Genomic DNA, 16478 nt, shown 5'->3' with positions numbered 1-16478 from the left:
TTTTTTTTTTTAATAATAAGAGCTATAGCTGTAGATATTTGATGCTATATGAAAACAAATTTACTGAAACAAGTTGTGTGCTCTAAAATATTATTAGGTGGTTTCAAATTTCAATTAACACAAGCTCAGCCCCTGAAAACTGAAATCATAAATAAATACATGAGGAGAAAAGTTGACCACAGCCCAATGAAGTAAGTGATCAACTACAGACTCCGTCGCAAGAAAACACTCAACTCAATTTTTTTTTTATAAAGACAAGGACAAGGCTATATATAGTATAAACTATAAAGCACACAGGCAGCATTCAAACCTGCTAATATAATCCATTATTACAGCACAACAAATGCCCGGGATGCTCCTGTGAAATGTTTAATTGACCCAAACAAGCTCTTGGAGGCACCAAAATGTCGCAACCTATAGACACCTGACGCAGCAATTTCAGGAATTCGCCATTCTATGGTTGCATAGCTCTCAGGACTCAGCTTCCCAGGCCTAGACCATTTGAAACGCAGGCTGAAATCATCATCGTCATATGCTGGAGCCCAGGTATCAGTACCACGTAGAACCTCCACCAAGGGAGAACGTCCCCTCTGTCATGAGGTCATTCCTTGGGCAGCCAGACCAGAATGTTGCAGTCACCATGTCCCCACGTTTAAATGTAGAATTCAGAGGGACATCAATCTTCACATCACCGAATTTCACACCAACAGGAGTTGAGTCGAGGACAACACCAGGGAGGAGACTAATTTGTTTATCCAAAAGGTCAGGTGGCTGTAGACTTGTTGAGATACTCTGCCCACCAACCAGCGCTGCTGCAAGTTTTTTGAACTCCTGGATGTATGCATCAAGTGTGTGTGGTCCGAACAATGTGGAAGCTCCCTGCATTCATCCAACTTACTTAAAGCAAAGGGTATGCCAAAAGATTAGTATAAAAGAAAATTAAAGGTTATATCTTTTGTGTTTTAGATGTTACTTGATGTCCCAAGAAGTTATCAAGATTGATGATAGTAAATAACACTACTCTCAGGTTGTCATATAATGGCTAACATATGCAAAACCACTTGTGTCATCTTTCTAACGGGCAAGAACAGCGAAATTGCAACGGGACAAACCTCATATCTTTGGATCTGATACTCTTCATAAGTGGTAACATACTGGGAGTATGAATTTGTCAAACCAGCTATAACAATGTGGATGTTTTTGTCAAACGCACCATTGCTGCCACTAGTAAGAACAGTGCGTACAGCATCTCGAAGGCGTCGCCCAGCCATAGTCGTAAATTCTGTGAGGAACAACAGTATCTTTTTATTATTTTTTCTTTTATGAACAATAGTAGATAAGAGACCACACCATACGGTAATGTTAATTGTGGTAGTCCTATGAGTGAGTGTGCGCACATATGAGCATGATAGAAAGAGAGAACGGGTTTGCATGCAGCTATCTATTAACAAAGAAGATTTAAATGCAAGTAACTTGTACCTCCAGGTACGCAGAGGATGACAAGCTGTCCAATCCTTATAATTTGAATTGGAAGAATTGAAGGCTGTGGCAAGAAAAGACCAATCATTAGAAAATGCTGAAGGTTATCTTGTAAGATGCCCCCAAGGAATTTCCAAATTATGCATATATATGCATAGTTACATGCACATTGTACTATAATCAAATGATGTAAACACATAAAGAAAATGGCTTAATAATAACAGAGACATTCCACTATAAATTTAATACCAAAATCTCATCTTAAAAGACGAGCAGAAAATTCAGAGTATATTGACTGAAACTCCAGAAGAATAATTGAACATTGCTGCCATGCATAAATATGGAACACTTCCAACATCAAGACAGAATATCAGCAAAAGAACGATACCTATAGTCATGCCACCCATGGACACCTTATACTGGATAGAGTTGTACAACAAGGCACAGAAGCATTTTCAGAAGGAAAGACTGTAAATGGAAATGGAAATTTAGCTCACCGCCCAGTCATATGGTTCCTTCATGTCACCAGTATCTAACAAAATTGGCTTTGGGTACTGACAATCTTCTTGCTCCTTACTGGGAGTTTTCAGTAAGTTCCTCACCAATTTCCAAAATGCATTACCCTGTTATAGTGTGAAAAAGAAATCATATGAACAAAAGATTTTAAAAGGAATGCAATGACTTGCTCACTTGTTACAATTAACCTTGTCATCCCCTTGCTGGAAATCAAAAGCACCGGGACCATCAGTAGTTCCTGCAGCAAATGCAAATCCCATAGCCGCAGGGCATGTCTTCACCACACTTTTACTTCCATCACTTGAAGAAAGAGTGACCTCAAGTTGAGAAAGATCTAAATAAGTATGACGATAATCAACTTTTCCTTTTATCTGCTCAGATGCTGCACTGAACAGGTCAACTGCTTTCCTAAATTGCCTTTCTCCAATGATGCGTGTGCTTTCGAACTCATCTGGGTAACTGTCAGGTAGAATATGAACAAATTCATGTTAGAGACATTTTCCATAAGAATGTTAATTCATAGGATAAATCAGAAGAGGTAGTACTAACCCAGGGCCTCGGCCATAGCAGAGTTCATTCTTTCCACTACAGGTACTGTGGTTGAAGTCACAAGGAAGTCCAGTATCAATGCAGAATGCTCCAAGCACATTTGGACTAACATCTCCACAGTTCGATTGACAAAATGCAGAGACAAATTTTGGTCTATTACCCTGTCTGAAAGAACTCCGCAGACGGCGAGTGGCACTAAGGGACCTAGTCACTCGCCTACCACCAGATGCCTGGAAGGAGGATGCAGTTTGTTTTAACTCATCAACTGCAGAAGATAGTGAGCATGAGATCAACTGTGAGGAGTTAACCATCTTATAGTTAACTATGACAAATAAAACAACAAAAAGAAACACACCGCTATTATGTAGCTGAGGTATTATGGTAGACACTCTCCGTGGAGAGCCTTCATTTATCCTCTCAGTGCCTAATTCCTCAGGGTATACAATGTCGATTTCATCAAGACCCTTCTGCTTAAACCAGTCCTCCATGAACCGTGCAGCAGCACCTTTGTTATCACCACTAATCAGAGAGTTTGTCCGACTCATTGATGTCCCATGAGTTGCAAACCAGTTAAAAGCACCAACTGGTCCCCACTCATCATCTACAAACTTCAGAAGAGTCATTTCTTTATCAACATTATACTTATATCGGCTTCGCTCGGCAGCAGGATTATTGAGGTAGGCACTAGGACTGCGATTGATACCAGAATCAAGTAGTTCTCCTTAAGGCAAATGATAGTTCCAGAGCAGGAAGGAGTGAAATGGTAAGTAAAAACTTTAGTACCACAGAAGTCACCAAATAGTAAATACGACTTAGTTGAAAAGCAAAAATTGGCATCAGTAAATATCTCTTGGGAGTGTTGGTTAAGATGATCATGTGTGTGTATAGCATCAACAAGAAAAAAATAACGGTCATAACCCAAATATGGTCAATGATTAAACATGGATTGCAACATGTATAGCCCGATCTTAACAAGTAATTGATATTATTCCCATTAACAAGAGATCTAATGCTATGCATGACAGAAGTATGGAAATGCATTACAAATTCTGCCATGAAACAGATTCATGGACCATCAGATCACAGATATCAGTCTCCTAAATCAAATCATTGCTGATGATGTATATCACATATTGTTTGAAACTATGATAAAACAGATTTCAGAAAGTCATACTAAAAACTTTCAGGAACAAATCATTGCAGTTATGCATAAATCAGCAGGAGGAAGCACTGTCAGGCCAAAAAAAAAAAATGCACTCTTCTGCTACCTTTATTTACATAAACAGTTCGGGGCGCAGGTTTTCATGAGCTTGTATAATGCTTTGCTCAATACCATTCACAATGACTTCAAATGATTGGCGAACAAATCCAAGAGATGTGACAATATAGACAATATACTGAAGGTAACCCCCAGGTCCAGCATGAGTATGTATACCGCTAATAGCCACATTTTGCTCAGTGTAGAGATCACCATACCTGAAAAAAGGGAGAAGAAAAATATGGTTGATCCCTGCAAGAATCACTTGTTATCGCCTAACATAACAAGGAGATATCAAAACATTAAAAAATATGGCATCAAATATCCTACAATATCTTTACAAGCGGAATGTGAAGCATACAGCCTACAGCAGAGGTTGACCGCTAAACTCAATAACTAATAGTGTGTGACATTATATATCTGGCATCTGATCTACTGGCCCCTAACATAATTAAGTTCAAATTTGAGCAAGTCACTGAAAGCAACACAAAAACATTAGCTCAAGTGTCTCTTAGATAACTAACTAACCAAGACACTGTCACTAGTAGAAAAATGAATAAAGCTAGAGCAAAAACAGGAAATACTAGCGGAAAAAAATAAAATAAAAATTGAAGGACTGTAGATCCACCAGAAATATATTAGTGTCCAAATGCCTAGATCACCAGCTAATAATGCACAGAAAACCTTATGCAGAGATGTTTTTCACATCTTAGAACAAGCAATAATCTGAAGAAACTAAGAGAAAATAATAAGTTCCCTTGGCTTGCACAAGGCCAATAATGAAAGTTTGTAGCAAAAGCATAGAAAATTCTACCTTGATTTCAATCTTTCAAGCAGCTTAATCGTGACAATTTGTGATGCCATGCAAGCATCAAGATTGACAAACACTACGCGCTTCCCCCCTGGGCCTGGCTCAGCAACAATAAACGCCCGAGCTCGTAGTCGAAAGTGAACTCCAGAAGCAATTTGCTCCATATTAGCATATCCCATCATATTGACATCAGCAGCAGGTCCTGTAATGTCATAGCTCCCCAGTCCAACCAAATATGTTGCGCTTGAAGCTGTTGGTTGACAATGTTGCACAAACAATACGACCAAAAGGCAAAACCAGATAGAACTCATTGTTGACCAACGCCTGTGGGTGTTTAGGAGAAAAGCCATCTCCACCTTTCTTGTAAAGGATATTCCTAATGTTAATTCATGAGTGTGAAAATCCTTTGCACCTGAGGGATGGTAGAGAGATACAATATGTCAATAGGAAACAAAAATACAGAGTAGAGGGGAAAAAAAAAAATCAAGGCTCAAAATTTTTTTTTTGAAATAAATGAAGTAATATATCACAAACAACAGTATGTCATTGCTCCATCCATGACAATATTCTAAAACAGAGTGTGGCATGATGGATGAAACTTAAAAAAATTACAGGTGATATTGTAACGTGTGACGGTTGGACAAGCATAAGGTTGCTGCTACTAGCATAGGTAGGGCTGTTCAACCTTTGCTGAAATTGGAAAATCTCAGCCTCATGTCATGAAGGCTGGTTATTCTTGGAACCCTAGAATCAACCAATAGCATACGAAAAATAAATAAATAAATAAATAGATACAGTGGTAGAGAAGCAGAACAATCAAATGCAGCAGCAGCAGCGATCACACATGTTTGGCTCTATGAATTTGGTAGAAAATAAGGCATCCGAAAAGTCTCACTCCAGTCCAGATTGGATTGATAGATGAGAATTTCAAGCAGAGTGAAAACGAGGTTTGGTCCGTTGAGTATTTCTATTATGAAGGAACAAGATCTAGTGGGGAGTTAAGTGAGATAAATTGAGTAGTAGACATGGCAGTGGTGTGGTACCTCAATGATATTAATGAGAGCCTATTGATGATCGATGAGCAGCAGCAGCAGCAGGTTCAGCAACTGGAAGGGAAGGCTTCTTTCGGACGGACCTGAGTTGTTGTCCTGCGCCGCTGCTGGATTGGTTTTATATAGCAAGAGGATCAAGGCAGTGTTTTTGACGCGATCCGTCACCTGACATATATCATATATATATGTATCATATCATATCATAGATGGACACACTGAAAAAAGGAAAAACAATGGAGAAAAGGAAAGGGCGATTGCGTCCAAAGAAACTCTTGTGTAAATTACTAATTATAATAAATATATGTATAGCAATTAATGGTAATGGTAATGGTTATGGTTATGGTTGTGTTGTGTTGTGTGAAAGGGAATAATCAACATCGGCGAGGTAAGTGCAAGGTCAGCGACTCCTCAACATTTTTCTGATTGTTAGCACTCGGGGAAAGAGAATATGGAGCGGCTGACTTACAATACTTTCTTTTGGGATTTAATAGATTTAATCAATAGTAATGAAAATTATTTTTGATTTTTTTTTGGATGATTTATCAGGACACGCATACTCCACATTCACAATATTTCAGCCCATAAATCGGTTCCAAAATATGTGCACTTTTGATCGCTTCCACGCAAAGCAATATTTGTGAATTGCACCATGCATCTATGCCCTACCAAATACCAATTGAAAACTACTCCTGCTTCTCATTTGATTGAAATTATATTATCTTAGGAATGTATATATATATACATATTTTAAGAAAACAGTGGATAAAGGATGATTACTATTATTATTGTTGTTATTAGTATTTTATTTTCAGTGTGATAGATAAGAAATGAAGCAAAGCAAATCCAGCTCAACAAAACCAATGCAGCTCACACGCCACGACATCAATTAATTCCTCTCAGTTTCATTGGGAGACCCACTCCAAGTCGGTTGAGGATTTTTAACATTTTCATTAAAAAAAGGTTTGCCGCTTGAACTGAAGGTTTTTATCATTTTCACAAAACAATCTACCAAATAAGTATTATGAGAATTCTAGTATTGCATTGCTGCATAATAAATATACAAACATAAAATACTTGTTCTAATTGACTTCCTTCTAAACAGTTGCTGACACAATAGTAATAACATCATGTATGAACGGCAAACAACAAGTAAAAAACTGAACACTGACCAAGATATCAAAAATTAGCATTTCAAATAGTACAAATATATGGGTTCTGTCAATAGACAAATTTTTTTCTTTTTACCAGGCGACTCAATAGACAATTTGAATACAGCGGTTTCTCAGAACAAACATAGTTTAGGCCATGATATATTGAATCATAAATATTCCAGGCTAATGTACCCCAGGCCCAGCCAGCCATTGTTTTCTTTCTACATCAATCTTGGGTTCATTGCTTCCATGGTTCGATGACATGTTTTTCATGAACACATCCTCCCCTTTTTGTTCTTCATCATGTCACTCGAGGCTTAGCGTGACGACATCAATGAAAAATTTTTGGATAATACTCTCCTTAATACCGCTAATACTCTGCACACAAGTTTGATCATCAAAATTCCATGTCAATTTTTGTTTCAACTCTCTTTCTTCCTAAGAATTGAATGCAAAAGGGGTATTCTTTCTTTATTAGGATTTGTAGAATTTACAGGAAGGAAACACAGACCCATATATGAAGCCCTGAACAGGGGCAACATCATAACAACATGAGTTCACTTCACACAACAACGACCACAAAAGTAAAGATCACACTCAAGACACGATCGATCAAGAGAGAGAGCATGTTTTTCTTATACATGCTTGATGCTTGCTCAGCATCTTTAGCACTACTCACGCTGTTGGCCCCTGCGGATGATCGACATCTTCACTGAAAGAGTATAAGAGAGCTAGCTAGCTATTATTATTATTATTATTATTATTATAATAATGCTTTCTTCGCACCCGATCAAACACCACTGAAGATAATTGTTTTCTTTTTTCTCTGTTTGTTATTTTCACTCTTGTATTTTGTTTTTCAGTTTTTTTTATTAATAAATTCATGATTTATCCACTTTATTTAAAAAGAAAAAAACACCATTGAAAAATGCTCTCCGATGCCCCTCGGCAGAGAATTTAGAGAGAGAGAGAGAGAGAGAGAGAGAGCTCGGAGCCATATCCTGATCCCGCGCTGGTTTCCAGAGTTGTCTATGCCTCGCTCCCAGGCCAGAATCCTCCACCACGACCATCCACAATATTCCAGAACAGTGCAGCAAAAGCCCGCATCATAGGGCTGCTTCTTTGGTCATCACATTCACACTTTAATTGTCTCGTTTTTCCAGATTCCATCGGAACGAAGATCATCAATTCGGCACGGATCTCAAAGTCCTTCTCATTGTTATTCTGGAAACCCTCCTCTTTACCCATTATTACCGACTGATCCACTGTCAGTGGATGGTGAAAGAGTGAAGAAGAAAGAAGAGTTTGCTGCCATGGCCTCTGCGGCTGCGCTGTACCCAATTCCTTTCCTACGACGTCAACGACCATTCCTCCATCTCCCAACCCCATCTCCGGTTCACATCTGCAGAGCTTCCACTTCCAGTAATGATGGAAACGGAACTCTAACAGCCCCTAATAAAAGAACTCCTCCCCGTAGGATTCGAAGCAAGCCCACAACGTCCTCAACCCCATCTGAGAAGAAACTCAAGCAGACCAGCAAGAAACAAGAACAAGAAAGAGTGGAGCCAGTGGAGGAGGACTTTGATGATGGGATGGACTTTCCCTACGAATCCCCGCCGCTGGTCTGCTGCTTTGGCTCCGCCCAGAAGAGTTCATTCCCACTGTCCGGGTCTCCGACAGGCAGATGCACCCGGACATATACTCTTCCTGGAAGCAGCTCCAGTGGAGCCCTCCCGAGTTCGTCAGGGCCCCTGGCGGTCCACCGTCCAATGTCGCCATCTCCCATGTCAGGCTCGGTGGCCGGGCAGCGTTCATGGGGAAGGTCGGTGATGATGATTTCGGGAACGATCTGGTCTACAAAATGAATCTGGAGAGGGTCCAGACCCGGGCTGTGAAGATCGATGCGAGTGTCAAAACGGCAACTTCCTACATGAAACTCCGGTTCCAAGACGATGGTGGCCGGAAGAAGTTGGTGGCTGATACCGTGAAAAGATGTGCTGAGGATTGCTTTTCCATGTCGGAGCTGAACATATCCGTCTTGAAAGAGGTAATCCCTTACCCTGTTAACTTGAAAGTTGAAATTTTTTACACCAAAGTTTAGGTTTTTTTTCCCCTCCGGCGGAGAAGGCATGTCTCACTCTGGTTATTATGATGGATGATTGCCTTCAATTTGTTATGATATATATATGAAGTAATCATTATGCTAGCAAATTACTGATAGGCCTTCAAGAATAGAGTTTTGGATGTAAATTTATCTGAAGAAAAAAAAATATATGCAGGCGAGGATCTTTCATTTCAATTCAGAAGTACTTCTATCTCCTGAAATGCATTCAGCTCTATTTAAAGCTATCAAATGGTCAAAGAGGTTTGGCAGCAATGTGTTCTTCGATCTAAATCTGCCACTGCCTCTGTGGAGATCTCGTGAGGAGACCAAAGAAATGATAAAGGAGGCTTGGAACAAAGCTGACATCATTGAGGTTTCAAAACAAGAGCTAGAGTTCTTATTGGATGAAGAATACTACGAGAAGAAGAGAAACTATAGACCACAGTACTACTGTGAATCTTATGAGGAAACAAAGAACATGCGTCACTATTACCATTACACCAAAGAAGAGATCGCTCCTCTTTGGCACGACGGTTTGAAGCTATTGTTTGTGACGGATGGGACACTGCGGATTCATTACTATAGTCCAAAGTTTGATGGGGCAGTGGTGGGAACAGAGGATGTGCTTATAACACCCTTCACATGTGATCGGACTGGCTCTGGTGATGCTGTTGTTGCGGCGATGATGAGGAAGCTGACGACACATCCGGAGATGTATGATGATCAGGATGTTCTTGAAAGGCAATTGAGGTTTGCTGTGGCCGCTGGAATTATTGCACAATGGACAATTGGCGGAGTGAGAGGCTTTCCCACAGAGAGTGCTACTCAGAATTTGAAAGAACAGGTTTATGTGCCTTCAATGTGGTGATGTGATCAGTGATTTTATCTTATATTGTGATTGCATTGCTGTCACAATATCATCGTCTCATTGCTCTTGCTTTTGGCTGAAGTTTTTCAAGTGTCTGAGTTGTCGACTGCATGGCAGACTCGCACAACATACTCTTTCAAATTCTTTTCTTCACCAAGGTCTCAAGAGTTATTAACCGAGAATGTAGGATGATGGAGGCTTTTGTTTTGGAAAATGGAAAATTCCCAACCTTGAGAATTTCCTTTTTGAATGAGAATATCCATGCTCTTTTTCCATGCCATACGTACTGTTCTTTACGAGCTCTATGCTAGTTTTCCAGTAATGTTTTGTTATTGATGTCTCTACTCCCAATATAACAAGCATTGGGCAGTGAGATTTAACATTTGGGTATTGGATTCGGAGAACAACTGCGTGTATGTATAAACAAGCGCTTTTATTTATTTATTTACAGTAGTAGTAGAAGAAGACTGTTGACTTATTATTACAAACACAAAAAGAGACTCTGAATTACAAAGACGAGATGATGATGATGATGATGATGATGATGATGATGATACACATTGATAGCAGGGCCACGACTGCGACTGAATTACATGAGATGAGATTAAAATTTAAAAGGAGCAGAAGAAAGATCACACGCACAGAAATGTATGATAGTATGATAGCAATACAGAGTCACCAAGCTACTACTCTACTGGCCAGAAATGTCAATAGATTTGATATTTGGTTTCTTGACCTCCACCTTGGGGAACTGTGACAGTAAGCACGCCGTTCTCCATTGCCGCCTTCACCTGATCCACCTTGGCATTTTCCGGCAGCCTGAACCTCCTCATGAACTTGCCGCTACTCCTCTCCACACAATGCCACCTGTCGTTCTTCTCCTCTTGTTCCTTGCTCCGCTCTCCGCTGATCTGGAGCATCCCTGCCCTCCTCCACCTCCACTTTCACTTCCTCCTTCTTTACCCCAGGGAGGTCGGCCTTGAAGACATGAGCCTTTGGAGTTTCCTCCCAATCTATGCGGGTACCAGCAAAGGCGGCGGTGTCGCTGAAAAAACTAGGGCGGTGGTGAAAAGACGGGATGCTATTGTCGAAGAAGCTGGGACAGCCGCCATCGAAGGGGTCCCAGTCCCAGAGATTTGGGTAGGAGTCGTCGAAGATGTTGCTCCTCCTGACGATGGACATCTGATCTGATCTCTATAAAAATCCTACTGAAAAAAAAAAGATCAAATTTTTAGGTTTGGGGATGGAGCAAACTGTGTATTTAATTTTTTTATAAAAGGGACAGGGACGGGAGAACCTTATCATGCCTCCAGATTTTTCATTTTTCTTTTGTGGGGCCCATCCCCGAGTTCTAGTACCTTATTATTATTACTATTATTATTAATATTGTGGGTTCCGGCTCCATTACAAGTTACCACAAACCTCGTAACCTATATAACCTCTTCTTTGTACAGATTCATTATTAGCATATTCGATCAAATGGTTGATTTTCTCACGCTCCGGATTTCCAACCATTGGCAATTGGCAATTGGCATTACCATTACAATTTTTTTTTTTGGTTGAAAAAGCGAATAAACCACATTACTCTCTCTAGAGTCTAGGACGTTCTCCTTTGTCCCAAAACCTTTAACCTTTCCAGAGGTAACATTTGAGCTACTCTGTTAAGCAGCAGTATTAGCTGCCTAATAATCATCATCTTCTTCATTTTCTTTTTAATTTCAGAAACTAATGAAACATTAACAAAAGTAATATTTTCGGTCCATGTGCTAAATGGCAGTTTATGCATGCATTAAACTTAAAACAGCAGGAGGTTGGATCATTAAATTATAGAAGAAATAAATCGATCAATTACGCTTCAAGCAAGCATACTTAACAAGTTTAATATTACCAGAAAATAAAGGCAGCGCAAGCAATTTAAGCTCATTCTTTACAAATGACATCAGCTCAAGTGATTCAATCATCTTGGATTTTATAAAAATTAAGTCAATAATATTAACAACTGAACAACAGAGAAACAAATTGCAAGAGTTATAACCAAGTCCACATTGCTATGGTTGCAATTGCAAGCTACCTGAACAGGAGAGAACCTTGCATGCATTTTATTATTGCTGAATATATAGTGAATACTGATGCCAGGCAAATCTCCACAAATGGCACAATAATAATTTTTTAAAGATCAGCAAATAAATTATATGTGCTAGAATCAACTGCAATAAGCCTCAAGGCCGCAACAGCAGCAGTAGCAGCTAAGCAGCTGAAGGCCACAACATTGAGCCAGTGCCAGGCCTTTCTGAGTGGTGACAACTTGTTCTTCCTAGCTACAACGTACATGTGATTTGCAAGAACAAACGTGAGTGGAAAAGTGCTCAAGGCCCCCGTCAGGCTCATGAAATCTCCGAGGAATGGTAGCAGAGCAGCAACTAGTGTGTTTATAGTAAGGTAGCCTCCCCTCACCATCACTCTAAACCCCACATTGTGGATGGAGAATGCGCTCCCTTTTCCCGGTCCATATTGTGTATCCAAGTACTCGTACATTGGACTCGCAAATATCTAAGGGAAAAAAGAGTACTAATGGGTTGCAGACTTGTACTAAATGCGAGTGCAGTTAATAGTTATAGAAAAGAGGAATTCCAACTAGTGTCATTGTGCTGAGATTGTAAAACAACTGAATCTTAGAAAAGAGGCTAACAAATTATAGTGCGCTATTAAAATATTAGGATCTAATAAAGTTAGCAATTCGCTGGTGTGACCACTCATTAAGTGGATGCTTTGGTATTAGCCACTTTTCTACTACTCCCATTAAAGTGGATTTAATTATTTTGAAAAATAAACCCTTTTGACTGTGGTAGGTCGGTGGGAAAAATATTTAAATCAAAGTTGGAAGGACTACGACCTTTGCAAGGAAATAACAACACTTCACGTTAAAAAAAAAGAAAGAATGAAAGAAAAATACAAAAGGTGTGACAAAGGAAATAATAATACTTCACGTTACCCCTCATTTCTCCTATAATTCAATATAACTGTAAAAAATTTGGTAAGGGAATAAAGGAAGGAAATGACAACACTTCACGTTCATTTCTCGTATAATTCAATATAATTGTAAATAATAATAATAATAATAATAATTGGTAAACGAATAATTAAGGGAAGGAAATAAAGGGAAAGAAAGAAGCATACGTGTAAAGCAACAACTGTCTGCAGAAATGCTGCAACATTGGCCATTGTCTTCACCCAGACTGGGCCCTTGACACTAGTAAGGAGATAGGTTGATGTTGAGGAGCCATAAGCCCAATATCCCATGAAGGTGACGGCATACAGTGGCAAAACACCAATTGTAAATTGGAACCAAAGTGCCTTCTCCATGTTCTTGATGACAGGAGGTTTGACTGTCGCCTGTAATGAACAATAATAATAAATATGTGTTTAATACTTGTAGCAAAGCTCCACCATTTCCATGTGAAGCAAACAAAATTTATCTTCAAGTAATATCCTTCTAACTATAAATCCCAAATTAAAAATGAATAATAATAAAAAAAAAGTCCTTATAGCGAATTAATCAAGACCAAGAGCCTGAAATGTTCTCATTTGAGGGAGTTGAGAGTTCAGGAGAAGTCATTAACAGAACATGATATTTCAAACATTAACCATGACTTTTGCTTTAACCTCTTCTTAGCTCCATATTTACTTTGAAAACCTTGGGACAGATCATCCATAACCCTTTTGAACTTCCATCTCACAGCCACAACTTATTCCAGTTAGTTAAATCTTTTATTCAGTTCAACATGAAATTTAGAAACATACCTGTATCTCAGGCAGCATTCCTGTATTGTAAGCAAAAACGAGACTAGCAACAGCACCGATTGTACTGAATATCTTACTGGCGTGAGATCCTGGAATGTTGTAATCCCGACCTGGGGAATTCATTCCTGTACTACCAGACAGATTACATAAATGTAATATCATAGTTCATACTCAAGAGTCAAGACAACTAAAACAAAAAAACAGGGAAACTGAATATCTCACATTAAGTCATAACATAGAAAATGTGGGAGAGATTAAGTAATTACCATCTTTTATTGACAACACAAAGGCTGTGACTATATATATGAGACTGAGGATGGTTGAAAAACCCAACCAAATCCTCAAAGCTGAAAGATGAGGTATCCCAAAGGCAAACAATGCACAGACAATTCCAGCAATTGCTATGCAGTATGGAAGCTTCAAGACATGATCATCCCTGTAGAGAACGTAGATAGCCTGCACATGCACAGAGGAAAAAAGTGCAAATATTAGAGACAAGGCCGGAAGAGTATAACATGAACACTCCCATTTTAAACCATATTTCTTAAATAAAGATAAGCAAGATTTTCACAATAAAATAGCTCAGTCACAACACTTTGTTCAAAAAGAAAGTATTACAAACTTGGTGTGAAGCAACAATTATTTTACCTTCAATGCTTGTCCAGCTAAAATGATGAATCCAGTATTGATCATGAAAAGATTAACATACTGCAATGCCCATGTAAGAGCATACATTTTTCTACCTGCAAACATAAATTATTAATTTTTTTTTTTAATAAAAAATACTATAACAACTCAAATTAACAAAGCTTATAGTGAGTGAATTTGGTTATTATCAGGCAGATGCATGCTGATCACAATAGATTCACTAGATAAATAATGTGAGAAACAAAATCCCTCAAGCTGACTTCCGGAAAGCTAAAATATTCATAAATTTATAGAAAATCAAAAAAATAAATAAATAACTCACCATATATATGACCAGCAAGGTCTCTGTATCTGATGTGCCTTTTGCCACCCACTTCATGAAGTTGGGCCAGAAGCACGTTAGCGTACAGGGAAATGGCAGCGGCGAGAAGTAAACCAGTAGTACCAGCTACCCAACCCAAAGGCACCATTATTGATCCAGCGTACCCCAAAATATAAGCACTATTCACTCCAGTTGTGAGAACAAAGCCAACTTGGTACCAAGGATCTAGACACAGGGGAGATATATATATACATCATCAAAGAAGCAGACTATTAGCTATAAATACCAAAGAAATCATCTGAAGGTAATTCCCCTGTAATATAATATAGAACTGGCAGACCAAAAACACAAGTGCTTAAAAAAGGCACTGAAATTTTTTATTAACGAAAATTTTAGTCATCATTAATTTTGCAGTTCGATTAATTGTTCCACTTACACAAGCAGTGACAGGGTGAACACCTGAACATTGTCTGCTGACTAAGAGAACTAATGAGTGAGATTCAAACCTATAAGTTGATGCGTTTGAGGAAAAACACAATATTCTTTTTTGCTTGCACCTTAAAATTACCCACTCTTATAACAAACAAAGCATGAATTCTGCAAAACCATCTTGAATCATTTAACAGTTAACAGAGCAATGGGTTTGGCGGGAATAGGATTACCATGGCTGATTTGATGAGCCGTGTCATCTGCAGACTCGAGTCCTAGCCTCTCCTCATGATGCTGGAAGTTTTCCTTGTCCACATCTATAGACGACGCCATGGAGGTCTCTTCTTGAGCACATGCACTGCCTTGGAGAAGACGGAAATACTCTCTGATAGAGTGATATATAGAGGAAATACATGTATAAAAGGAAAGCTTAATTTACAAAAAAACAAACATAAAGGCAATCAAAGGAAAAAGTGGATATATATATTTGAAAACAATTAGAAAGCAATAATAGTGATTCTCCTACCATCTGAGGAAAAGGAATGGTTGAGATAGAGCTTCAGGCAATGCGGCTATGAACTACTATACTCTCATTGAATATAATGAAATTGAATGGAACTGGGCCCTGCTGCTGCTGCTGCTGCTGCTGCTGTTGTGGTTGTTTTTTTCTAATTTTTCTCTCTTCGATTTGTTCACGCACGAATAAGTAAATAACAACTGAATTGTGTTTTGATGAAGGTTCTCAAAAATGGTCATTGTGCAGTGGTGTTGAAAACTGAAAAGCAAATTACTTGCAATTATTGGCTGGTAGGTGGTTGCTTTGCTTTGCTTTGCTTTGCTTTGCCTTTGCATGTTTTTTTTCTTTTTCAAAGTGACAGTGCGCGAAATTGCTATCCCTCGTGGCGTATATCATCCTGTTTTTTCTTTGTGGGACCTTGTGGCCTGTTTATTAAGGTGCACATCCACGGCAGAGACACATGGATTACTCTGACGTGACTTGTTTCACCTTTGTGTTTTTAATACTTTTATTTGCCGATTGTAATAATAATAATAATAATAATAATAATAATATTATTATTATTATTATTATGATGATTTTGATTGAAAACAAATAAAAGATCTACGCAATGTGTTGATTTATTTATTTATTATCTCGTTTATTCTTCAAAATTTTCTTTTCCTTCCTTTGTTTCGCAGGAAACGCAGCTTTGCTTGACATTAGATATGAACATGTGGGTGGCGGGAAGAGATTCGAGATTGGATTTCTTTTGTAGTCACTTTGTTTACTATTTGTATATAAGGATAAGCTTTGCCACTGTTTTGAAATTTAAAGAACTTCATTAAAGCAAGTCAAAATAGAGTACATCTCTAATGAAAAATGGGGGATATATATATATATATATAACCTAAGCTTTGCCACTTTGACACTGATGTTTGTGTGTGTGTGTGCGCATATGTAACCTAAGCAAACAAATACCAACGATTGCATG

The 16478-nt window shown here is 38.7% G+C and overlaps 3 protein-coding genes and 1 pseudogene across 4 annotated transcripts; 1 reads left to right on the top strand and 3 right to left on the bottom strand.

The window, feature by feature from the left end:
• Positions 1-114: 114 nt before the first annotated feature.
• LOC120273683 (neutral ceramidase-like) lies at positions 115-6123 on the bottom strand. The gene is given in 12 exon segments (XM_039280369.1): positions 115-575; positions 577-879; positions 1113-1282; positions 1480-1543; positions 1977-2102; positions 2184-2454; positions 2545-2809; positions 2900-3265; positions 3813-3833; positions 3836-4020; positions 4617-5025; positions 5657-6123. Coding segments are annotated over 11 exon segments (2364 nt in total). The 5' UTR covers positions 4964-5025; positions 5657-6123; the 3' UTR covers positions 115-329.
• Positions 6124-7771: 1648 nt separating this feature from the next.
• LOC120273678 (fructokinase-like 1, chloroplastic) lies at positions 7772-10029 on the top strand. Its single transcript, XM_039280366.1, is given in 3 exon segments — positions 7772-8460; positions 8463-8863; positions 9096-10029. Coding segments are annotated over 3 exon segments (1425 nt in total). The 5' UTR covers positions 7772-8129; the 3' UTR covers positions 9789-10029.
• Positions 10030-10202: 173 nt separating this feature from the next.
• On the bottom strand, positions 10203-11065 carry LOC120273679 (annotated as a pseudogene).
• An 801-nt stretch (positions 11066-11866) lies between these two features.
• Positions 11867-15717, bottom strand: LOC120274123 (probable proline transporter 2). Of its 2 annotated transcripts, none has more exons than XM_039280882.1 (8): positions 15515-15717; positions 15222-15373; positions 14560-14784; positions 14238-14332; positions 13856-14045; positions 13590-13714; positions 12966-13181; positions 11867-12338 (listed from the first exon to the last, which is right to left on the bottom strand). In XM_039280882.1, exons 2-8 carry the CDS (start codon positions 15319-15321, stop codon positions 11958-11960), a joined length of 1332 nt encoding a protein of 443 aa, XP_039136816.1. In that variant the 5' UTR covers positions 15322-15373; positions 15515-15717; the 3' UTR covers positions 11867-11957. The 2 variants fall into 2 exon arrangements, with proteins under 2 accessions (XP_039136816.1, XP_039136817.1); XM_039280883.1 differs by having other exon boundaries at positions 15222-15350.
• Between the last annotated feature and the right edge of the window lie 761 nt (positions 15718-16478).

Source organism: Dioscorea cayenensis, chromosome 12, assembly GCF_009730915.1.
Source record: "Dioscorea cayenensis subsp. rotundata cultivar TDr96_F1 chromosome 12, TDr96_F1_v2_PseudoChromosome.rev07_lg8_w22 25.fasta, whole genome shotgun sequence".
NCBI classification, from domain to species: domain Eukaryota; kingdom Viridiplantae; phylum Streptophyta; class Magnoliopsida; order Dioscoreales; family Dioscoreaceae; genus Dioscorea; species Dioscorea cayenensis.
The sequence above is the reverse complement of the archived record's forward strand: the minus strand, read 5'-3'. Positions and strand labels throughout refer to the sequence as shown.

Excerpts from the sequence above, each read along its gene's own strand:
- LOC120274123 (XM_039280882.1), bottom strand. The coding sequence starts at position 15,321 with ATGGCGTCGTCTATAGATGTGGACAAGGAAAACTTCCAGCATCATGAG. Across the intron at positions 13,182-13,589 it reads GAATGCTGCCTGAGATACAG|GCGACAGTCAAACCTCCTGT; the intron begins GTATGTTTCTAA and ends TGTTCATTACAG. Across the intron at positions 12,339-12,965 it reads AGACAGTTGTTGCTTTACAC|ATATTTGCGAGTCCAATGTA; the intron begins GTATGCTTCTTT and ends TTTTTCCCTTAG.